The 24576-nt window shown below is 26.7% G+C and overlaps 1 protein-coding gene across 3 annotated transcripts; it reads left to right on the top strand.

Annotated features, from left to right (window-relative positions):
• Window positions 1-23647, top strand: LOC107456653 (sulfhydryl oxidase 1). 3 transcript variants are annotated; one of them, XM_016074577.3, is made up of 11 exons: window positions 1-374; window positions 3714-3814; window positions 4827-4981; window positions 6882-6978; window positions 10544-10701; window positions 11268-11384; window positions 12902-13040; window positions 13156-13272; window positions 15648-15795; window positions 17038-17447; window positions 21918-23647. In XM_016074577.3, exons 1-11 carry the CDS (start codon window positions 128-130, stop codon window positions 21987-21989), a joined length of 1761 nt encoding a protein of 586 aa, XP_015930063.1. In that variant the 5' UTR covers window positions 1-127; the 3' UTR covers window positions 21990-23647. The 3 variants fall into 3 exon arrangements, with proteins under 3 accessions (XP_015930063.1, XP_015930064.1, XP_015930062.1); XM_016074578.4 differs by lacking the exon at window positions 21918-23647 and adding an exon at window positions 20492-20730; XM_016074576.3 differs by lacking the exon at window positions 21918-23647 and having other exon boundaries at window positions 17038-18987.
• The last annotated feature ends 929 nt before the right edge of the window (window positions 23648-24576 follow it).

Raw genomic sequence — 24576 nt, 5'->3', positions numbered from 1 at the left:
CCATCATTCCATCAATCTGAACTTGATTTTAGTTGTCAGTCGCGCTTGTGATGAAATTACACTCAGTATGTTTTAATGGAAAATATTGGTGACGTTTAGTTAACTCTGCTTTCTTTGTTACAAACATATGGCAGCTATGGGATTAGGAATCAAGCCATTTTGTTATCTTTTAATAATAATAGTTTTAATAACACTTTCATCTTCTTCAACATTGTATAGTGCAGAAGATCCGCTATGGGAATTAAATTCTTCTAATTTTGAAAGTTTAGTGTATGGAAAAGACCATGCATGGATTATACAATTTTATAACAGCTGGTGTGGTCATTGTATTCGCTTTTCTTTCTTTTGGAAATTGTTTGCTAAGGATACAAAAAGTAAGTATTAAATATAATTCAATTTAGCATTTTTAAATAGGATATTGATAGCACGTATATCTACATTAAAGTAAATTTTTCTGCATTTGGTTTGTTTCAGGAGCTCTATCGAGATTATTATGTTTGTATACGTTTTAATAAATATTTATTTCTATCTCTGAGTTATCTATATAAGACTAGCATCACTTACGTTGTGTTACATTTGTAAATAATTTTACATCCAACACCAAATTTTTTAAAATTTCGTTAAAATAATCTGAGTATATCTTCGTATTTTCATCTGTTATGTCTACTACATTAACCGAAGTGTTAAATAGATTTTAAATTTGTTATTAAAAAAAAAAAAAAAAAAAAACATGTTGACATTGGCTGATTACATTTAAACGTGATCAGCCAATGTCTATATGTTATTATGTATATTTTCATGTAAAGAGCTTTATTAATTATGCTCTTTACATGAAAATTTGCCTAATTTTTTAAAGGGGAAGTATGAAATACATTTTTAGGTTCATTTCATAATTGTTAAATTAAATGCTATTTTCATTGTAATGAGTATCATTTTTTACTTGTATTCATAATTATTAATTACAATTATTATTTTTTATTCTTTTTAGTAGATTTGACTTTTCATTCTTTAAAACTTTATTTGCCAAATCATTGAAAATATATCAAAATTGTAGAAAACTTTTTTTTCGTCCCATGAAATGTCTATTTTGCACTAACACAAATATTTTTTTAATATTCAATATTTTCTATTTTTGAAAATATTTTTAAGTTGGGACTTAGCGCTTTTTTAAAAATTTAATTAAAGTTAAAAATTTTATTACTTATTTTTATAACTAGTTGAAAATGTTAATGAATCCATAAAAAAATATAAAAGGCTTACTTACAAAACTGATCAACATTGAAAGCTGAGGTTTAAGAGATGAAAGGGATTGGAGAGATTTGACGATGGTTGTCCTCAAACAAAATAACTATGCAGTTCTATAGGTGATGTTTAACCTCAAATAATAATGTGATGTCGACTAATAATGATAAACAACAACTAAATAGTTTTATATCTGATTTTCAACCTCAAATAACCATGTATTGTCAATATTGTCAACTAATAATCATGAACAACAATTAAATAGTTTTATAGCTGATGTTCAACCTGAAATAGTCATGTGTTGTCTAATAATAATGATAAACAACTAAATAGTTCTATAGCTGATGTTCAGCCTCAAATAGTCATGTGTTGTCAAATAATAATTCAAAATGGAAAGTTATATTATATGAACTAACAAGTTTCAATGAGATATTTTGTTCCATTTTAATGCTACAAGGAAAGTGGGACTTAAAAGTAACATTGGCACGTAAAGGTTTAAGAAATTTTTTTAAAAAATATTGTCAAGCAACTCTCATATTAATAAATTTCCTATATTTTGTAAAATTGTGGGAGTGAAAAAAAAGGTTATAATAAATGATTAATTTTGTCAATGCAAAAATACACGTATTTTCTTGTAGTTTTAATTAATATTTATTTGAGGGATAGTGAAAAATGACAATTTATGTATTTCATTTTGACAAGTTATCTTTGTAAACTAGGGTTTTATAAAGTTGTTAAAAATTGTGATAGTTATTCTATTCCTTCAAAAATAATAGTTAAACACTCCTGTAACTGCCAGGTATTAGTAAAGGAGGTCACAGATGAAAAGGCTCTTCAATGGTCATAATATACAGTGATCAATGGCATGATGGGGTAATGTACCCATATTGCTTACTGACAGTCTTTGCATGTTAGACAAACTAAATAGGTATACCCATTAATCTGAAGTTGAGTGAGCTTCGAACTACCATCGGGGATGGAACCTTGTTCTTTCTCAGTGACAGCACGATTCCTTTACCACTGTATAGTTGATTCTTATCTTGGTCTATATTCTGCAACAAACTTCTGCAGAATTTTACAATTTAGTAAAATTTTTCATTGATAAAAGCAAAGGCCTTATTTGCCAGACCATAAACCTCAAACTATTAAATTATTATGACAGCCAAAAACATTAGAAGCCAAGAACATTAGTTTGCAAAATGCTCTAGCAGAATGCCATGAAATTTTCACATTAAAAAATCGTTAAAAAACGAGCAGAAAAATAGTGAAATATATGAAAGTTCTTGAAAACCACTTTCTGTTCTTATATTGGACCTAATAAATGGTTCTGGATAAAATGGGAGCAAAGTTTGATACTTTAAAAACTTCAAGATTTTTATATATTTATTAATCATATCATTCTGAATTTTATTGATTCTCACATGTGATAGTGTCTATTTCTATTAACGAAGTTTATGAAATTGTTGATACAGTACAGAACCCATTATCCGGAAATCAGAAAACCGGAAAACCAAAAAACCGGAACGAAATTCAATAAATTTTCCCGCCATTTTTAAAAAAAAAAATGTTTTTTTCCTCATAAGATTTCAAGATTTTTCTTTCTTTTTTGAAAGATGTTTACCTTACCATCATTTTGGAAACAATCATTAGTGTATTACTTCATCGTTTTTTCTTCTTTTTAAGATTATTTCCAAATATTTTCTTTTTCTTAGTTGAGTTTAACAATAAAAAAAACTGCTTTTTGTAGAGATTCAGAAAACCGGAAAAATCAGTTATCCGGAATAGCGATGGTCCCGATCGTTCCGGATAATCGGTTCCCTACTGTATATTAAAAATAACAAATGGTGATTATATTCTAATTTCAAAATCTTATAAAAATGGTTACTTTTTGTGTGATTTGGAAAATGGGAAAAAATGTACCTAATGCAACAGAATGTATAAAACAGCATTTTCTTCTTTCCTTAAAATTGAATTTATTTATTTATTTTTTTTTGTCAGAAATCTAGAAAGTTGTCAAGATTTCCCAGTTATTATTTTAATATGTCAAATTAAATTGTTCAAAGTTATTCTGTTACTCTTTTAGCTGCTGACTAAAAAGTGTAAAATTTTTAAGTATTCATATGACTGTTCATTAGGACTGTTTCATAAGGTATGTTATTTTATGTGTTAGGCAGCCATGTTATGAATAACCCCAAACATAATGAATAGAATTTTTGGTTTTAATAAATCTGTAAAAAAAAAAAAGAAAAAAAAAATCACAGAGGCTCAGAAGTTTAAGTTACTTTAGTTAGAATAAATAAATACTTCTCTTTAAATTTTTTTGATTTTTTTAACATCTTTTAAACTCTGTATGAATTTTTCTATAAACATATTAAGTGTTCATTTCAGTTTTTCACCATTTTGAAAAATAATTTTAAAAAAAGTATCCATTGATAAATTCTTATGTTTCAATTGTTTCTTTGTCTTCATAGTGTGGCGAAAAGTCATTGATGTTGGTGTAATTAACTGCAATGATGAGGAAAACCTGAAGCTGTGTCGTCAATATGATGTAAAAGGATTTCCTACAATAAGAGTGAGTTTCTGTATTTTTATTCCTATGTTTCAGATTGATTTCAATTGTGTAGAAGGTAGTTACTTTGATTTTATTACTTATACATAACCTGTAGTAAAAACATTTACATTTTAATGCAGGTCTTTATTTGAATAGATTGGGTCAATGTAGAAATAAACCACATTATCAAGTTGTTTGAGTGTATTTTTAAGACCACTCATGGTGAACAATTTTCATGAAGGCAATAAAATACTTCTATGCTATGATGTTATTATCTGGAGGAAAATATTTAAATTTATAAGGCACTTATTTGAAAGTAGTACTAAGGAACAATTAGATGTAAAAATTTCACAATTGAAAAAAGTGTAACTTATCATTTCAAGCCTTTTAATATTTAAAATGGACTGTAGATTTGAAATAGGCTGAAAAAATGTTATTTTTTATTATTTCTTTTGTGCTATAATTGTTGCAAAAATTTATTTTGGAAATAGCTAAATAAGATATAGCAAAACATTTTTTTGTTAATGACATGATAGTTTTTGTCCTAGGAGCAAAATTATATGTAATTTTCTGCAATGAGATATGGTTTTTATCAAAATATACAAACAACACTCACAATTTAAATTATTAACAGTTTTGTTAAAATTATCAATAACTTTTTTAAGCTAAAATTGCAAACGAAGCAGTGTTAATTATTTAAATATTAAATTATGTATAAATGGGCAAATAAGACAAATTTATTGACAAGATAAACAAAATTTTGCTTTGCATGGGGTGCAATGAATTTAAAGGACATAAAGAAAAGCAGTTCGGCCCCAATTTTAAATTATTTTGTAAAAAATTAACATTTTTAAACACTTTTAGCTTTAGAGGTTTTTATTTTTGATTGTTAAAAAATTATGAAAAGTGTTAGTGCTTTGAAAAGTCTCCTGCTTTTTATATATATAAATTTCTTTGGTAAATATTTCATTTTTTGAAATTTTTTGACATGTTTTTAAAATCAAATTTTTAAATATGAGACATTGATTTTTAGTTCTTTTGGCGAAACGTTGGTGAGAAAGATATGGGAATTGACCTGGAAGGGCATAGAAGAGATATTCCTTACATTGAAAATTCTACCCTCCATTTCATAGAATCAAACTGGGATAAAGGTGTTCCTTCTGATTGGCCAGATTTGTCTCCTCTAAAGTAAGTAGCTGTTGTTTGGCTGTACTTCTTATAATGCTGGCTGTACTCCTCATGAGACACTTCAAATATCTTTACCTATAAAAATATGAGTTGGCTTGTATTATTCAATATGAGGAGCTTTGGGATAAGTGGAAAAAAAATTGTTTCACATTAATTTGTAAGAAGATTTTATAGGTTTTTCAATGTGTTTCAGAGCTTCAAATGTGTTCAATTTGTTTTTTGAAAATAAAAATGGTAAAAAAAGAAAAAAAAAAGTTTTTTTTTCTTCTTTTCCCTACTCACAGGTTTGATAGTATCAAGTTGGGTAAATTGGGAATAAAATCAGTTTTTTTTAAAAGAAAGCTCTAAAACCAATTCATTAAATTTATTTTACTGAAAGTTTTTTTGCATTTTGTTTACATAGAATTTATATGGATTAAATATGAAACATAACTTATCTATTTTGTTTGATTGTTTTCTCACAGTAATATATTTAAAAGAACATGTTTTGATATAGTACCTTCTTTACCTCCAGATTGTGGTAAAGTGGGTGAAGTTCCAAAATTTGTTCATAGTTTATCAGAAAACATTTGTAAATATTGTTTCAGAAATAAAAATGCTCTTGATTAGATGTATCGGGATTACATTTAAAAAACAAATGCTAAAAAAAACTTTTCTTTTCGTATTATTAAATTAAAGAGTTAATTTTCATGGCTATCATAAGTTAGGTTTAACTTCAGATGAAGTATGATTTGCTGAACTCTATACAATTTCATCAAAAAGCAAGAAAACTGTAATAGTTTTTAGTTTATTTGAAATATTAGTGAGAGTGTTAAAATTAATTTCTATAGTGGTAGATTAAAGTGTTTTTACTATTTAAAACATGTGTATTTTTATTCAATTTAGTTATTTTAAGGAAATTATTTTGTTTTTTTTTATGAAAAAACTGCCATAACAAAAAGCAGGCACTTGTGTGAAAACTCATCTAAATCTTAAAATATGCTCACTAAGTTTTATCATTATGCTGTTTTGCTATTTTTTTTCCATTGTGTAGTATGTTTGTTATATTACCTATTCTCTTACTATACATACTAAATAAACTTATACTAATAATAAACTTATATAATGCTTATACTAATGCAAATTTTTAAGAAATAATTAATAGCACAACATCTATAGTGATATATACTATTATAATTTAACACTATTATAATATATACTATTATAATTTAATACTATTATAATATGTACTATTATAATTTAATATTATTATAATTTTGTAAAATATGTATATTTATATGTACTTTTATTTTCTAACTATTTTGAAAAATATTTAATTGCAAAACTTTCCCTTCTGTTTTTTCCCTTAAAATTAATTATTAACTGAAACTCGAAAATTTTATTTTTGTAAGGCAGAATATTTGCAATACATTCTGCTTGAGCTCAGGAGATAGAGCTTTCACCTCGCAGTGAGGTGAACTGGGTTCAATGGCTGCTTGATACGGATTCTGCACCCATCTTGCACTGACCACAATACTGACAAAAATTACTTCAGTGGTAGATGGATCATGGGTTAGAATCCTCTTGCAGTGGGAGGTTTTTGTGGTTTTCCTCTCCAGGTAACGTAAATGTGGGTTAGTTCCATCAAAAAGTCCTCCATAAAGGCAAATTTCTCCTATTACTTGATCCAGGAGTTCCCTTGTTTTCTGGACTAAGTTCAAAATTGCAAGGCTATGGAGTTGAACATTGGTAGTCGTAAACTTAAAAAATTGGATCAACTGTTCAACAACAGTTATAAAAATACATTCTCCATACTGGTAACTTAACTGTTAACTAAATGTTAGCGAGATGTCTATATTTTTGTGATTTATTTTATTGGAACTTACCTTTTTTTTAAATGGTTGTTTTTTTTCTTCTTCAGGTTGACAAGTTTAAATGAAATTGAAAAATCAAGTAATATGAAAGTTGAAGGCACATATCTATTTGTGGAAGATGAGGAATCCATTGTTGGTCGTTTAGTAAGTATAACTTCTAAAAATATATTAGTAAAAACTAAAGTATTTAATATTGAATTTTTGTGTGGATCAGTTTTGTGTGTGTACAATATTTACAAACTTTCTGTTGTAAATTATTTTAAGAAAAGTTTTTCTCTTTATTATTTATTTATATAAGTTTATTTTTTTGTTTGTTTGGTATAACTATATATTCCTTGGTATAAATAACTATACATGTTTTAGAAAATGCTTTATAATTATTGCTTGTTTAAATTACTAAATAACTTACTACTGCTGTGTTACTAAATAACTTACTAAAAACACTATTATGTCATAGAAAATTGGTTTTAAAATTGTTTAGGCTGATAAATGTTTATTTCTTTAAATTATACCACCTTGTTAACAAATGGAAAAAAACGTGAAAAAATGTTTAAAGGTACTAAATAAATTTTTCAAAATTAATTTGTTATCAGTATTAACTTACCAGGAGGATGAAATAATTCTAATTGTCCACTTTTAGATAAGAAGTTGGTACTTGTGATGTACCACTGGAAAGCATACTTTAAAATAATCATTAAAAATATCATTTACAAAGAATTGGGAAGAATATTTTATTTTTTACAATGAATTGGATTTTTAAATTGATAAAACTTTCTCCATATGTTGTAGAAATTAGATAAGGGAAATTTGCTGAAAATTTAGTATGAAGTACTTCATGTCATTCTGATCACACATTTTATGTTATTATTTATCAAAATATCAGAAAGATATGTTATTATTTTTCAAGATAGCAGAATTTCAGAATAAATAAAAATCAATTTTAATTTTTGAAAGAAAATTTAAAAACTAAACATTTTAGTTATCCAATTACCATATTTTGAAGAAAAAGTAAAGATTAAAGTCCAATAGAAATTCTCTTAATTGCTGCATTGTAATAAAAACGCCTATAAAAATATAAGTTTTTTGAAAAAGAAAAAGCAAGATAAAAACCGAAACAAAAAATCACTTGTAATTTTTAAACGAAAGATTTAAAGATAAAAATCTTAATCTAACTTTTTCATATTGCCGTATTTTTAGAAAGAAGTGACCCGAAATGAATAATGTTTATTAGAAACGCTTTCCCATAACAAATCAATACCTTTGGGGGTACTGGATTGGAGATCGATCGTTCACTGAGTCAGGTCAAAATTACGATCTGTGGATGAATGAATGGATGTGTGAATGGGTTTGCCTTGTAAACAGGTGTGATGTATGGTGTGGCAGAAGTCGAATTCTTGGCCATAGATGGCGCCACTGAAAAACAAGAATCGCACACTCTGCCTTAAATTTGCTCGGTTTCACCAAGTAGGCTTGCCCGTGTGGCAAGTGGCATTAGAACCAACCAACCAAAAGAAACGCTTTTTAAAAAATGCTGTCATATTAAAAATGCTGACCAAAAATAAAGTTAATAAGAAAATCAAAAAAGAAACAGAAAGGAGAATTGTTCTTAGTTCTTTATCATTGAGAATTAGTATTCTATGTTACTAGTTATCTGTCTTTCCATACAAGAAAAAAGAGACAATAAAAAAATAAAGTTTTTGTTAATATGCTTTGCTGTAGTTGAAACAGAAAGATAAACAAAAATGGAGCAAAAAAAAAAAAATTCTAAATTTTTAAGCATAAAGTGTTGAAAAAAATGATGAAATTGACTTGCCTGAATATAATTGAAAATAGAGGAAAAAAATCAACATTCAAAATTTATAGTTCAGTATAAAGTAGTTTTAATTCTTCAAATTTCACTTTTCCATGTGTCTTTCAGAACATAAGTTAACAAGTTTTGGAACTTAACAAACATTAAACTATTTCTCATAATGTATGGTGAAAAATATAATATTGGCTTATTCTTTATTAAATCTATGAAATTCCCCTCCCCCCCCAAATTTTTTTATCAAAAAATTATTTTCCAAATAATACTTTGCTTAATGTTCATCGAACCAAATATTCAGCAAAGGGGGCGAATACCAAATAGTAGCCGAATATTTGTCAGTCCCTATTTAGAAGTTTACTCCTTTGTTTTAAATGTCACCCTTCAAGAATTAATTGAAGGGTGGAATTGTCCCGCAGTGGACTGATCGTTAAGACCTTCCCAGCAGATCACCGGAGTCAAGCATCACTGACTGCGGTCAGTGTGCGGGTGGGTGATCACTTGGATCAGTCTGTGTATGGACCGAGGGTGTGCGGTATTGGTCCTCGTTAAACTGTTCTACCGTAAAGTGCTCGACTTCGCGTGCAGATCGTCGGGCTACCGAAGAGGGAGTGCCGTCCCCTCTGCAGAGGATCAAAATTGTGATGGCATGTCTTCGGATCATCCTCAGGGATGTTTCCCAGACCGTCACCAATAGCCCATTGTGCAGCTCTAGTGCGACGTAAATGAACAAATCAATCAATGAAGGGTGGAATTAATATCTGTAACATATTTTTGGATTATACTGGATGAATTAATCTTATTTTATGCATGTAAATTAGTTTGAGTAACAAGTCTCTGACTTGTAAAACTAAATGCAAATAAAAACCTAATAATATAGTCGAATTTTTAGCTTTTTGGTGATGTCTCTCAAGTACAGGGTGGCTATGAGTAAAGTTACCATACTTAGACTCACATTTTGGTTGACAGATGCCAATGGAACTTGTTACACAGGTTATATGGATCATGGAAAAAAGAAATCTGCAATTAAAAAAAAAACTGTGTAAATTTCAACAACCTGTTTTTTTTGTTTTTAAAGACGCATAGAAAACAAAACACAATTCGGAGATGCAAAGCTCCATGGAATCAAAACATAATCGCAATGTGCATTCTTTTTCTTTTTATCAAGCATATATTCAAAACTCGTTGTGGCATGTTCTATAGTAACACATAGGGTTTCTGTATCCATTTCTGCTGCGTAACATTGATGCTCTTGTCATGCAATATACAGGTTACTGTGATTATGATGAAACAATTCTACCAGAAACGCTTTTCCTTTCTTCTGCTATAGCATGGTTGAGAAAAATTTTTTATGGCTGTATGTTCAAAAACTGCACCAAATTGCATATCTCTTACATATAAAGCATCATTTATTGAAATTGACCTATTGTAGAGTTTCCCATGGTTCATATCATATGAAGTATATATACCAAGTTTCTTTAACACCCCTCAACCATAACAGATTCTATATACTGGTTTAAGCAGGGTATCTTCAATTATAATCACCCTATATTATGTTTTAATATGAATTTCCTTAACAGGCAAGGGTTACATTAATTTCAGCCTCACTGAGTTTTTTCATTTTCAAAGAATTTCAATTGAATTGCATTTCTCATAATATCAGTCTGTTTCTTGTAAAATTATTTACATCAATGTTAATATAATTTCTATTAAGTTGACCATTCATAGAGCAACAATTTTGTGATTTACTTTGACAGGTAATCGCTTCTAAAGTTACAATCTGGTTTATTTTTCTATTGTTAAAAATGCTTATAAAGTCGAACTTGGATAGACAATTACCTTACAAATTGTTTCAATTTTATTTTTATCCCTTATTCTTACAAATTTAAATTCTATTTCTTGTAGCTAACTATGGATTTTTCCTTTCAAACTGAAGTGATAATAAGAAGAGTTTTGACTAATAATACTGAGTTACTAAATGATTTGGGTCCCAACCTTTACAATGGTTCTGTTCCTGTAATATATAAAATTAATCCATCTGGAAAAGCAGAAGTTTTTATGAGGTACAGTTTATTATTTTTTTTAAGAATTGTTTTTAATCTTGTTATTAAGAATTACAATTAAGAAAAGTTAACTTAAAAATAAGCTCTTAGATTGTTATTCTTCTTCAGGTATTTAGAACTGTTTTATTTTACTGTTTATTTCTAAACTTTTTTTTCTTTGGGCATTTTTACCATTGGATAAAAGATAATTTTAGTTATTTTGTTTAATGAAAATAAAGAAAAGCGTGTTTTATTTTTTTATAATGTAAGGTATAATTAAAATAGATAAATGGAAGAAAGAACCTATAAATGTAAGTAATTGCATTGAATCTTTTTATTTACTTTTCATCATAAAAAATTGAAAGCTTATTAGTTAAATTATGTTTAATTAACTTAGTTTAATTACATTAAATTAATTTTTAAAAATTAATTAAAATGGTTCTGAAACCTGAAAACTAATAATTTTTTTTTTTTTTTTTTTTTATTTTATTTACTTTTTTTTTAATAATCATACATTTGCCCTTATGGTAATTTAGATTTTGTCTTTAGAAGTATCAATGGTATATTTCAAACTTTTCCTTTTTCAGGTTTTCAAATGATACAGGCTCTTTTGAGATTAGAAATCAAATATTCAAAGCTATTGTAGGACATCCTAGATTTCCTGAAGTTGAGGTGGCGACAGCAGAACCTACAAACTCAACTGAGTATTTATGCTTATTATTAAAACTTTTTATTATTTTTTTTAAGCTTGAATTTTAACTCCTATATTATAAATTTGAAACTTGCAATTTACTGCAACAATTCTTTTTTTTTTTTTTTTTTAATGAACTTTACTGTAAAATTTTTAATACAGTGAATTCACGATAACTCGAATCTGATAAAACTGACGAAAAACTTCGACGTATCGGAAGTTCGACTTACCGTTAGTTTCGCTTTTGAACTTTCAAAATATTGTCGGATTATTTAATTAATGCTTATTAATTACAAATCTTTTAATTGCTTACAATATTTAAGATCATTTTTCTGACAAGTCATTTACGATAAGACTGTTTGAAGCACTTTATGATACCCTGGTCCATCGGCTGCAACTTTGCTGTTGTGTTTGGCGGGAGAAACTGCAAGTTTACTGCTTTCAAATTAGGTAGATCACTATGCGCTGTGCATTTATCCATAAAGAGTATCACTTTTCTTTTTTTAGCGAAGAATTTCCGATCCAATTTTCTTACATAGTCTTCAAATAAAACTGATGTCATCCAAAACTTTTTGTTAGACTTGTAATCCAAAGGATACGTTTTTACATTCTTGAAACATCGGGGATTTCGGTTTTTTCCGATAACAAGTAAGGACAATTTCTCTATTCCAGACTAGGACAGTCAAACGTTCCTTGCTCATTTTACCCCCTGAGCAGTTTTCATCCTTAAACATCATAGTCTTATTTGGAAGACATTTAAAAAATAAACCCATTTCATCAATATTGAAAACATCATTTTCACTATATCCTTGAAGTAAATTTGGCAACGTTTCTTTCAACCACTGTTCACATACTTCAAAAGGGACAGCTTTAGCTTCTCCATGAAGAGTGCGAAAGACATTGTGCGTGTGTTGCAAAGGAAGGAGCAAGATATCAGCTCCTAGGTTTTTTTTCTTGCTTTAAGAGATCCAAAAAAATCGAGTTCAAGGGAGTAAAATTCGAGTAATCGAGAATAATTAACATAAAATTGAAGATAAAATGGTCGGGACCTCATAAAAAATCGAGTTATAGTAATATTCGAGTTATAGCGAATTGACTGTACTTATGGAACAGAAAAGGTATCTTCTCTTGAATACATTGTAAATACAATGTTTAGTAGGATTGGATTTTTGACATGATGCGTCAAAAATCTGTTGAAAAGTGATGAAATCTGTCAAAAACCTGGGCCAAGTTTCTTTTTGACATTAGAGAGATTTTATTAGTTACTAAATCATGCCTAATACTCACCTTATATGTTTCTATAATTATGATTTATATTATATATCACATATAAAAATGTTGCCAAAATTATTGAAGCTATTAATTGATTTTTCTAATGTTAGTGTTTTCTAATGGAACTAAAATTATTTTCCTTTGTTTGTATTAATTGATCCATTATTTCCTATGCTTCAGAATCTTAAAATAATATTAAAAACAAATAATTTTAAAATTAACTATCAGTTTTTAATTATTATTATTATTTACATTTAGGTCTGGGGCTAGTTCTGTATATATGGTTGATTTAGAAAATGCTGTTTATAATTCTCTAAGACAGGAAGTGGGCATGACGAAAGTTATTGATGGAGAAAAATTTTCTGCTTTGAAATCATACCTCTTTATGTTGAAAGTTGTAAGTGCATCATAAAACAAAATGCAAAATTATTTTAAAATTTTTTAATTTGTTTAATGTTTTTGTAAACTTTTGATGTATTTAATTTTTTCCCCATTTATCTTATTTCAAATAGTACTTCCCAGGATCAGAACCAGTTATATCTTACTTATCCAAATTGTACAACTGGATTTCATATAGAAAACGTTCAGTAACTGGTGAGGAATTCGTTGACATTATGAATCAATATCAGGTATATTTTGCTATTTATTTATTTCCAATTAGATGCATTATAATTAAGTTTTTAATTTACAGTTTTATCTTTATTTGTTTCTTTTGTATGGATTAGTATGGATTTTATTAAATTTTTTTCATTACATTATTAATATTAGACTTGTGAATTTTTAAAACAATAAGGTAATTACATTTTTTATTAATAGCAGATATTTTTTTTAATTTTACTTGAAAGTAATTTTTTAATTTGATTAACAATGATTGATGCAGCTCTTCTTTATTTACTACTTACCCATTCTTTATAGGGGTTGAAAAAAAAGTAAATAGTTAATAAATTGTTATTGATTAGCAGTACAAAATCATGCACAAAACTGGAGAAATATGCCTTTTATGATCTCATATGTCTTCATACGATCTGTTCAATTAATTAAGCTTATAATTTTTTTTATTATTACCCTTCCCTGCTATTTTGCATTATCAGATTAAGCAAAGCATATTTTTAGAAGTTCATCCCATCAAAATGAAAAATAACCCTATTCAGTATCATTTGGCACAATGTTGTGGCTTGACTACTATTTTTGTTTATTTTTAATGCTGTAAACGCTTAAATACAATTTCAAAAATCTGATAAAACAAAATTTATGTTTGAAAAAAATTTTGTGAACTTAATCCAATTTTATTCCCTTCTACCATACAAAGTAGACAAATCTTACTGACAATAAGAAAACAAAGAATTTCTAAGCAAAAAGAAAGCAAAGAATCTTAACAATGATAAGACGATCTTAACGATAATCTAATTTGAACGATGATGACGATCTTAATCTTAACGATGATGACGATAAGAAAGCAAAGAATCTTAAAAGAGAATATTAGAAGACTATTGAAAGAAGAGAATGCTCTTATTGAGATTGATTATCAAATTGAAAAAATGTGTGTCAAATGTGCCCTTAATACTATTAATAAATTTTTAATATTTTACTTGTTAATTATGAATGATTTTATTACTAAAAATATAGTATTTTTTCTTGTGCTTTTAGATTTTTAGTATTGGAAATACTGAGTGTAAAAGTGGTCTAAACCTCTAAAATATTAAGATTAAGATGACAGTGCTATCTGGTGTTTTTAGCCTTGAACAACAAATTTCAACTTACGTTCAACAAATAAAATAATTTTATTTGTGCTGGGGGAAATGTATATTTTATCTGGCTTATGTTATAGATATGCTTGTATCAACTGTATAGTCAAATTTCTCAGCTTTATGTAAATATAAAAATTTATATTTTTGTATAAAATTGAGGGTTAGACCACTGTTACCATCAGTCTTTCTATGATAAGGTAAGGTAACTGTTAACTTTTAATATTTTTTCTTGTTTACTACAAAATTTTTATGAAAATAAACAGTTTATTATATGACTATGTTATTTAAGGTTTCAGTAGTTTAAGGTTACATGTCTATTTTAAAAGATGCTATATTTTAGGAAGTAATTCCTATTATTCTTATGATTTTTTTAAAAACTATTTAACTGCTCCAATGACATATTTACTTGGTCCGGATTATACATATATCTGCTCTGAAAGATGTTCCAAATTTTTTTATTAGGTTTGGGACAGCTAAATTTCATTGCAGTCTTCTATTTTGCCTGGTTTAGGCATTTCTTTTGATGTTATTTCATGTTCCCTGATTTTCTGATTAAATGCTCTATTGGGTTAAGGTCTGGAGGCTGGGATTCATTTGAGGCATTATAAAGGAGCCATAGTTTCTCACTGTACATCATCTGTTCACGGTCAATGCCCTGCAGAAAATAAAAATCTCATTGCTCACCTCAAGCTTCTCAGCATTAATGCTAATATTTTTTCTCAGTTTGTTAAAAGTAATTGGTTTTATTCATTCTTAAATCAATAACTCCAGATTATCAACTGCATTTTTCCCTATTCTTTTTGACATCTTAACACCACTTCTTCCTCTCATGCTTGGGAGTTTAACTTTGTGCAGGGTTTTTCCATACATATTTCTGTTTTTAGGTACCAAAAAATACAAAATTTATGTTTTGTGAAAAGTTATTACCTTTTCCCAAAGAGTTTTATAATTTTATTTAAGTGTTCTTTAGCAAAGGCTATTTTTTTCTTAATTCTGTTCACTTTCAGAATTAATTGATTTAAAAATGAAAAAAACTAGCTAGGTTGATCAAACAGAGAATTTTTTTTAGATTAAGTTCCGAGATGTTAGAGATGAGCAAGAGCTAAAATTTTTATTTTCAGCAGAGCCTGGACCCTAACATTTATTTTTACTTTTATTACCACCTTTTATATTTTTTACCTTATGAAAATGCCAAATATGAATTGTATGTAATTATAAAAAGGCTTTTATTTCAACAATCTTCTTTTTTTCTTCAGACTGAAACAGAATATTTACCAAAAATGCGTGACTATGTTGGCTGTAAAGGTAGTGAACTGAAATACAGAGGCTATCCATGTTCATTGTGGACGCTTTTTCATACCATTACCATACAAGCAAATAATGAATTTAAGAGATCTCTTGGGTGTAAGTTTTAATGTTTAATGTTAAAATATTTTATTAATGAACAAATTTAATATTTTTAAAAATTAAAATTAAAGCTTTATAGAGTATGCAATTTTACTTGTAGTATTTTTTAAATTTTTTATATTCTATCATTATTAAACAGAGTTGGCAAGATTTAGGACAGAATGGATTAATGCATAGCATAGTATAAACCATGGTTTAAACCGTCCTGTCCAAAACCTATTTATTCAAATTATCTTTCAATTAAAAAAAATATTGTTAAAAATGAAATGTTGATTTTTGAACAAGCGATACAAAATGAAGACAATTTTTTGTTTTATTAAAAAAGTTTATTATTGTTTTTAATATTGCATTATTTATCCTTATGCAAAAACGTAATTTATCAGTATTAAAAGCATATTTATTCATATTTAATTTTATTCATTTTTGTTGTTCAATGAATTGTGGAGCTTCAAAAGTTTTCTTTGCCTGTTATATTATTTTCTTTAAAAAGTTAAAGCAAATTGTATGAAAAGTATAAAATATTTATTAATACAGTAGGGAACCGATTATCCGGAACGATCGGGACTATCGCTATTCCGGATAACTGATTTTTCCGGTTTTCTGAATCGCTACAAAAAGCCGTTTTTTTTATTGTTAAACCCAATTTAAAAAAAAAAAAAAATAGGAAATAATCTTAAAAAGAAAAAACGATGAAGTAATACAGTAATGATTATTTCTAAAATGATGGTATGGTAAACATCTTTCAAAAAAGGAAGAAAAATCCTAAAATCTTATGAGGAAAAAAATTTTTTTTTTTTAAAATGGTGGGAAGATTTATCGAATTTCGTTCCGGTTTTTTGATTTTCCGGTTTTCTGATTTCCGGATAACGGGTTCTGTACTGTATATGTAATTATTATGTGGTGTACAATGGTTACACATATAGAATTTTTACATTTTACCAAATTTCAAGGTTTTGGACACTAAGACAGTTTTAGTCAGTTTAGGACAGTTTAAGACAGTAAGAACCACATGTCCTGTCCAAAACCAGTTTAGGATGTCCAAAACCCCAACCCTGGTATTAAAGGTAATAAGTGACTTTATGTTATTTTAGTGTTAATTGTGAGGATGAAAAAAATGCTTTGTTATTGATATGGAAGTGAAAAAAAATTTATTCTCTAAACAAATAAATTTTACAATGTATACTTAGTATCACATAATTTTTTTTCTTCCCTGTATCACTTTTTTCTTTTTTATTTCAGATGAAGAAACTGCGGCTCAGGCTCTCTTTGCCATTAGAGATTATGTTAAATATTTTTTCACTTGCCACGAATGTGTCGAGAATTTCTTAAAAATGGCTAAAGACTTGGAGGCAAAGGTAAAATCATCTGAAAATGCTGTTTTGTGGTTATGGCAAGCACACAATGAAGCTAATAATCGCTTGGCTGGGGATGAGACTGAGGATCCTAAACATCCGAAGATTCAGTTCCCTTCTAAAGAAGCTTGTCCACTTTGCAGAAAGACCGGGGAAACTTTCCGTGACATCGTATGGGATCAAGAACAAGTTTTACAATTTTTGAGCAAAATTTATGGAAAACAAAATATTAAGCAGGGAAGTGTGAAAGTGGTAGATCTTGTACCTTCTGACCGAAGAATAAACAATTCTGCTATGGTAAATAATTTTGAAAATTACTCTTTACTTGAGAGTTGGAACTTTAGATGGTTTACTAGTGCAGATATTAGTTTGTGTGTGTCGCTTTATGTTGTTTCAGCTTTATTAATTATTCTTATATGTCTAATCTTTCGTCAACGGCAGAGGAACAGGAGATTTCGATTAAAGAAATATTTACCGTTATATCATTAATGTTGTTAAAAATTTTTCATTTCACCAAAGACTGGTTTTAATGTCATGAAAATATTTTTATATCATCTTTTAATACAATTTGAATTATATTGATAACTTTTAAAAAGATCCAACTAAAATGTTAAATATTTAAATTTATTTTTCATTAATAAATAATTCTGCATAGTTTTTCATATTTTTTTGAAATACTATTAATTGCATTTTTTTATCATTCAAATTATGTATTGCTTCCTTTTTATTTAAAAATTTGAGATCTTATTTGTTTATTTTATTATTATTTTTTTTCTGAACAAGAAAAGGGCTTGTATGACTTAAAAATTTAATTTTTTATTTATGAATATATAACTTTGCTCAGTTTACTTCTATGTTCTAAACATTAATTTAAAATTGGCACAAAAATTACAGGAATATTCTATTTTCCTGTACAATTTTTTTCACTTGTATTTTTTAATCTGTGATAAAAAAAAAGAGTGCTATTTTTAGTTGAACATTTTGAGATTTTTTTGATTTTGCATTTTATATTAGTTTTTTAATTTATTATTATTCATAGTATAATATTCTGTATAAGTTTATCCCATATTTAACTTCTAAATTGTATTTAATCAGAGTAATTTATTTAAAAAAACAACAAGTTTTTGTCAATTCTTGCCAGTTTGAGTTAACTTTTTCCTATAAACATTCCATTTAAATTTCAATCATATACAAGGATAATAAGTAACCAACATATGAATATAAAGGCACCACTGGGTGTACACAGTTTTTTAACAATTAGTATTTATTTTTGTAAGAATCATTAGTGTAAGTTATTTAATTGAAAAAAATGCATGAAATTTTTTTTTGTGTGTAAATTACCTTCGAATGGATTCTATGATTTTTTCTGGTTGGCGATAGTGCATAAAATAGTTCAGCTCAATTTTTTTTTAATTTTATAGAATTGTATCTATGGATTGGGATAATAAATATTTGTTTTTAGAGCTAAATATTTTTAAAATTTATTTTATTATCAAATTTTTAGTTGAAGCAATGTTTTATAAAATGTACAATTTTCATTACAATAATGTGCTTTTTTTCACTGAACTGTTCATACAATTCATCTAAAAGTTAGTCACATACTTGAAAAACTACAATATAAGTAGACACATAACAAAATTATTTACATCGAATGTCTTTAATTTTGTAATTTAAAGTAAAATTAAATTTCTGTTTTTTCATTGTAAAATTATGCTTTATGCATATAATTTATGTGTAAAAAAGGCTGTAATTAGCTGGTACTGATGATCAAAAACAAAATACTATTACATTGTTATGTCTTAATATACTTTATTCATTAAAGTCGAACAATTATCAATGTGTTATGTCACTTTGTATGATATATTTTTTAACTTTGAAAATTATTTGCTTCAAATCTTATTTTATAATTTGACATCAGATATTATCGTAGGTCACAATTAATTAATGCTTAGCAGAATATTTCTTTAGATTCAATAATCACAATGATCTCTTTGTAAATGGTTAAATTTTCTATCATTCATGTTTCACACTTCTCTATTTTGTTTGGACTATAAACTTTACAGTCAGCGGTCCAAAATTATTGAATAATAATTTCTCTAAACTTTATATAATTCTAAATTGAAAAGTTCTAAGTTTTAAAGAACTTTTTTCAGCTCGAAAAAAAACTGGGTTTGTAATTATTCTGACTTTTCCTAATGAAAAATATTGTGTCCTTACTAAATCTGATTTTTAGCATTTTGTTTTGATATTACCTATTTGTTAGCATTTTGTCATGATATCCACCATATTTTCTATTAATACAAATATAATTTTTAAAATAACCAATATTAAGATAATATAATAATAATCAAAGACATTTTGTCTACTATCTTTTTATTTTAATTAATGATGCTAGTAAAATGGTGTAGTAAAAATATCAGTATGTGAATTAAGGGATCATCCACTAAACTACTCTTGCACAAAAATATTAAGCTGCATATTCAGTTGTTTTCTTTTGAGATTATTGAAATCCTATTTTAAAATTATTTGATAATAGAGGTCTTTTACTCGATTATAAATATTTAAAAAAAGTATTTGTTGTATTGTTATGAGTTACTATTTACTAATTGATTTAAGTTTTTTGTCATGCAGCAGTAAAAAATTTCTATATATTGATCTCAAACTGTTATGAGTTGTTCAGTACTCCATTAATTATGTTATACCAAAACTGTTAAAACTTTTTGTTCTAAGCAAAGTAACTCTAAAACTAAAATTATTATAGTTTACAGTTATTTTATGATGAAACTTGCCTTTATTTGTCTTAGGTAGACAAATTATATTTTTTAGTTTCTAGTTTTCTTTTTTTAAAAGCAGTCTATAATATGTATGATCTGACAAATATTTGCTTGATCCAACCTCCCCCCCCCCCAATTTTGCTCTGAAGAAGAAAAATGTTGCTTTGATTGTTTCAATGGCCTGGACAAATTAAGATTTCATTGCTTCACCTGATTAATCTTTAAGTTATATCATAGACAACAAGTGATAAAAATTTCTAATAGGATTTTGAGAAATGAAAATGCTTTTAATCTAGCATTGAACACACTTGTACTATTTATGCAAAATTAAGGTGAATATTAAAAAAACCTAAAATTTTACACACATATGAAAAAACTTGTTTTTCTTATTTCTCATTAACAGAATGTAAAAAATCTTTTTAGGTTTTTCTGAAAGCATAGTTAGAGCAGCTCATAACTTTTAAATAATAATTTTTATTTTTATTATTTACTTTCATAGATATCAAATTTTTTAAAAATTATTGTGTGACCTTTTTCACTTAATTTTGTTAATTTTTATTATTGCAGAGCATTTTTAGATCAAAAGTGTTTCAGAGTCTTTATTGGAAAAAAAAAAATAATAAAGGATCAAATTGTTAAATAAATATCCTTACTGAAGAGCAACTTTTCTGATAGCCAAATTCACTGTATGATGTTTACTCAAGGATGTTTCTTATTTTCATATTAAAAATTTCATTGTAAAACTTTCACTTTAATTTATTTGATATTTTAATGAACTTCAAAATAAAAGCTGAATTTTCCAATAAGTAGTATCTATTCTTATTTCAATGTTTCTAAATTAATCTTCACAGAATTGAAAATGTGACAGTTTCAAGAGTTAGTAGCATCATTTGTAGTCCTGATACCTGATACCTTGTAGGAATTAACTTGTAACTTAAACCATTAGTAAACACCTTCCAATTTGAAATTTTTTTTTATTTATTGATGAAGTAAGTGACTGCAGGATTTAGATAATATTTCAAGTAAAAAAAATTCAAGTTTTAAACATACTTTATTAGTTTTTTCCGAACCTCAAAAACAGCATTCCATCTTCTTTAGGAATCCTCAATTTTTGCTTACTGCTGTAGCATATTTCCATTCAATGAGTTGAAATTGTAATTTTATTTTCATTATTTTTTTTGTGTCAAAGATGTGTATGCATACATCTGCTAACAACCAGGAAAAGTTATGGTTTTTATCAAGCTATGATCATTTTATTTAAAGTCATAGTTTGATGGAAACAAATTTTGTCCATCTTTTTTTAATTTTGATCACAAAATACTGTTTATATTTGAATAATTACTCCAGTTTATTTTCAATTTTCAGCACTTGCCTAAATTTATTAATATAGAAAATAAAATTATAATGCCCAGTTACTATGTCTTAACAGTAGACTTTATAAATATTGTATTATAATAAATGATAATGCAACAAGGAAAATACGAGTTATTTAAGGAGCCATGGAAATCTATTGAAAGAAATGATGGAAACATTATAATAGATAAATTTCAATATTTTACATGTCACAAGATATTGCTGTTCATTTAGAAAAAATTAGCAGCTTCGTATAGTAAATACTGCCATGTAAAGAAAAATATAACTTTTTTCCTGCAGATTTTTTTAAAAATCTTAAATAGGGGCATAAGCATTAGAATTTAATGAGCATTGCTAAATTTGACGTGAACTAAATTTGACCTGAACTTAAAGTTCTATTTGAAAATAAATAAAAATGAATAAGTAAAAGTAAATAAGTAAAAATAATAAATAACTAAAAGTAATAAATAAATAAAGGAAAATAAAATGAAGCAATGATGATTGTATAATGTATATTTTATTTCATTTTCAAATAATAAGTTTTTCAATTTTTATTAATTTTTCCTATTTACTTAGATTGAAGAGTATTTTTCAATAATTTTCTCCCCATCATTGTTTTAATTATGTTAAATTATTTCAGGGATCAAAGCTTTTTCTGAGTCCAGTTTTGACTGCACTTCTGGTTTTGTTCTATTGCAAAAAGCATTTCTGAAGCTGGTTAAGATCAAATATACAAAAGAATCTCTAACTGACAGTGCTATGTTTAATTATAGCATTTAGGATTAAGTTAGCAGAAATGAAGTTGATTTTTTTGTTAGCTTTACTTAAAGGTTTAAGAAATATGTATGTTTATAATATTTTTTTTTGTAAGTTGATAGATTTTGATTATTAGTTACATATACAGTCAATTTCTGATAACTGTAAGTTCAATGACTCAAATATTCCCATTACTATATATTTGTAAAAATGTTTTTTTTTCTTCACCTATTTATTCTTAATATTTCTTAATTACTCCCTGTTTACTTCCTATAACTAGATTTTTTTAAAGCAAGATTATTTTTTTGCAATTATCTGTAAGCATCATTATCTTTAATGCACGATTATCTTTATTGCAATTATCTTAAAGCAAGATTATCTTCAATGCAATCATCTTTAAGCTTGATTATCTTTGATGCAATTATCTTAAAGCAAGATTATCCTTAATACAATTATCTTTAAGCATGATTATCTTTAATGCTAATGGAATGCAAATTTCTTTTCAACCACCAACAAAGTAAAATATTTTTAACTCTTTTTCTTTCTTTCTTTAATAGGAAATATTCTTAATCCTCTTACCCATTCTTCTCAAATAAATCAAACATTAAGGAATCTCTTGAACTTCTTCAGAAATTCATAAAAAGAGAGAGTTTATGCTTCTTAATTTTTGTTTCTACAAAAATTTTGATTTGGACAGAAAGTGTAAGTTCAAAAAATTTTGAGATGGACTGAAAGTATAAGTTCTGCGTTTTTTCGCCACACTTTTTGTCACATCTTCTGTGAGTATTTTAATGATCAAAACATTTTCATTGTTTATTTTGATGGAATTGAATAAAGTGTGAGATACCATTACAGCAAATCTCCAAAAGCATGTACAGCTACGCTTTTCATTGTTAAATAATATATTTTACTAGCTATGAAGATAGTGTGAGCGAAACTGGAACTTTTCGAATTTGTAAAATTGGCAGGAGTTGGTATTCTATTCGATGAATGTTTAGTTATCTAGCTTTAAACTTTGTTTATTCTTTAGTTAACAAATTCTTTATCAAACCAATAATCTATATATTAATTGTAATTTCCAATTTATTATGCAATAAAAAGCAAAAAAAAAAAAGTAAACTAATGGTAAGTGGAATTTTAAGTCCAAGTTATTCTCCAGTCCTCTCATCTTTGAGTTATTGAGAATCGATTGTATTTTAACTATAATCAGTATAATTTAGTTATATATACTTTAATTTGCTTATATTTTCCAGTAAATCAAGGGATAGAATTTAATTAATACATAATTTTCTCTTTCAATTTTTCAATCAAACTTTTTTTTTTACTTTTGTTCACTTGTTACAAAATCTGAGGAAGAAAATCATATTAAATCAAATTAAACAATTATAAGAAAAACATTCCCAATAGCAGGATTTTGGTAATGCAGTCACGTTCCGTGTAAGCCGTCTTTACTTCCTAGACAAACTGCTACCCATCTATCTGAAGCTAGTCTGCCTTCAAGTGACCACTGATCAAGTCCCAGACCTTCAAAATATTAGCTCAGAGCCTTTAACTACTGAGCCACCACAACTCAATTTAATGATTATATTAATAAATATACTTTGACACTTAAAATGTTTAAGTTTCATTATAGTTAATTTTTCCCAAATTATATTTAGTCATTATATTGAACTGTAACTGTAAGCATATTTATTAAATTTAGGAAATGATCTTAATTTTTTTTGTTAAGCATTTTCTATTTTGATTTTTAATCATATTTTTATATCAGTAAATATTTTACTATTTGTAATAGTGTCTTGTTAACCTTTTTAGTGTTTGGATTGACATTTTCCATATTTAATCTAAATATTTTGCATGAAAAACTGTAATAACTACCTTTGAATTAAACAGTTTTATTATTAATTGAAACATAGTAGAAAGAAAGAAAAGTTTTTACAACCTTGTGCAAACACTTAATGTTCACACTGTTTAATAACTTAACATATAATGATATATTTTACCTGTTTCTTTCAAATTGATTTTTCAAAACTATTTTTGAATGATATTCTGTTCAATAATTGAAATTTTGTTTTCAAAACCTAAATTCTTTGTTTTCATTTATTTCATATTTATAATTTTTTCTATTCTTTAACCCACTAGGCACTAAAGTTCTCATTGTTATGGTTACAACTACTCTTTACTTTTTCCAGCTTCCTTTTCATTGATTCATTTAAATTTTATTAATACATTAAATATAATCTTTGATTGACTTATATAAATTTTTATGAAAATGAAAAAAATGTTTATTAATTATTCAAATTTTAAAATGAAAATGGACATAATGAGAAAAATGAGACTTTTTTTTCTATTATCTTTTTTTGAGTACAATCCTTAAAAATATTACTTTGCTATAACTGTGGAAAATATTTGGAAATCAATGTCTATCAAAAACTGATTCAAAAATTTATTACAATTTAACGACTACCTTGTTTGTCGGTCCCAATGTGAGAGCTTTCATGGATAGTATGGTTTTTATCACTTACTCTTCCTTTCAACACATTTGC

This window comes from Parasteatoda tepidariorum, chromosome 5 (assembly GCF_043381705.1).
Source record: "Parasteatoda tepidariorum isolate YZ-2023 chromosome 5, CAS_Ptep_4.0, whole genome shotgun sequence".
Taxonomy (NCBI): Eukaryota; Metazoa; Arthropoda; class Arachnida; order Araneae; family Theridiidae; genus Parasteatoda; species Parasteatoda tepidariorum.
The sequence above is the reverse complement of the archived record's forward strand: the minus strand, read 5'-3'. Positions and strand labels throughout refer to the sequence as shown.

What these genes read in the sequence shown, in the direction of transcription:
- LOC107456653 (XM_016074576.3), top strand. Translation starts at nt 128, where the DNA reads ATGGCAGCTATGGGATTAGGAATCAAGCCATTTTGTTATCTTTTAATA. An exon ending in AATCCATTGTTGGTCGTTTA is followed by an intron (nt 6,979 to 10,543) that starts GTAAGTATAACT and finishes TATTTCTTGTAG; the next exon opens with CTAACTATGGATTTTTCCTT. An exon ending in GAACCTACAAACTCAACTGA is followed by an intron (nt 11,385 to 12,901) that starts GTATTTATGCTT and finishes ATTTACATTTAG; the next exon opens with GTCTGGGGCTAGTTCTGTAT.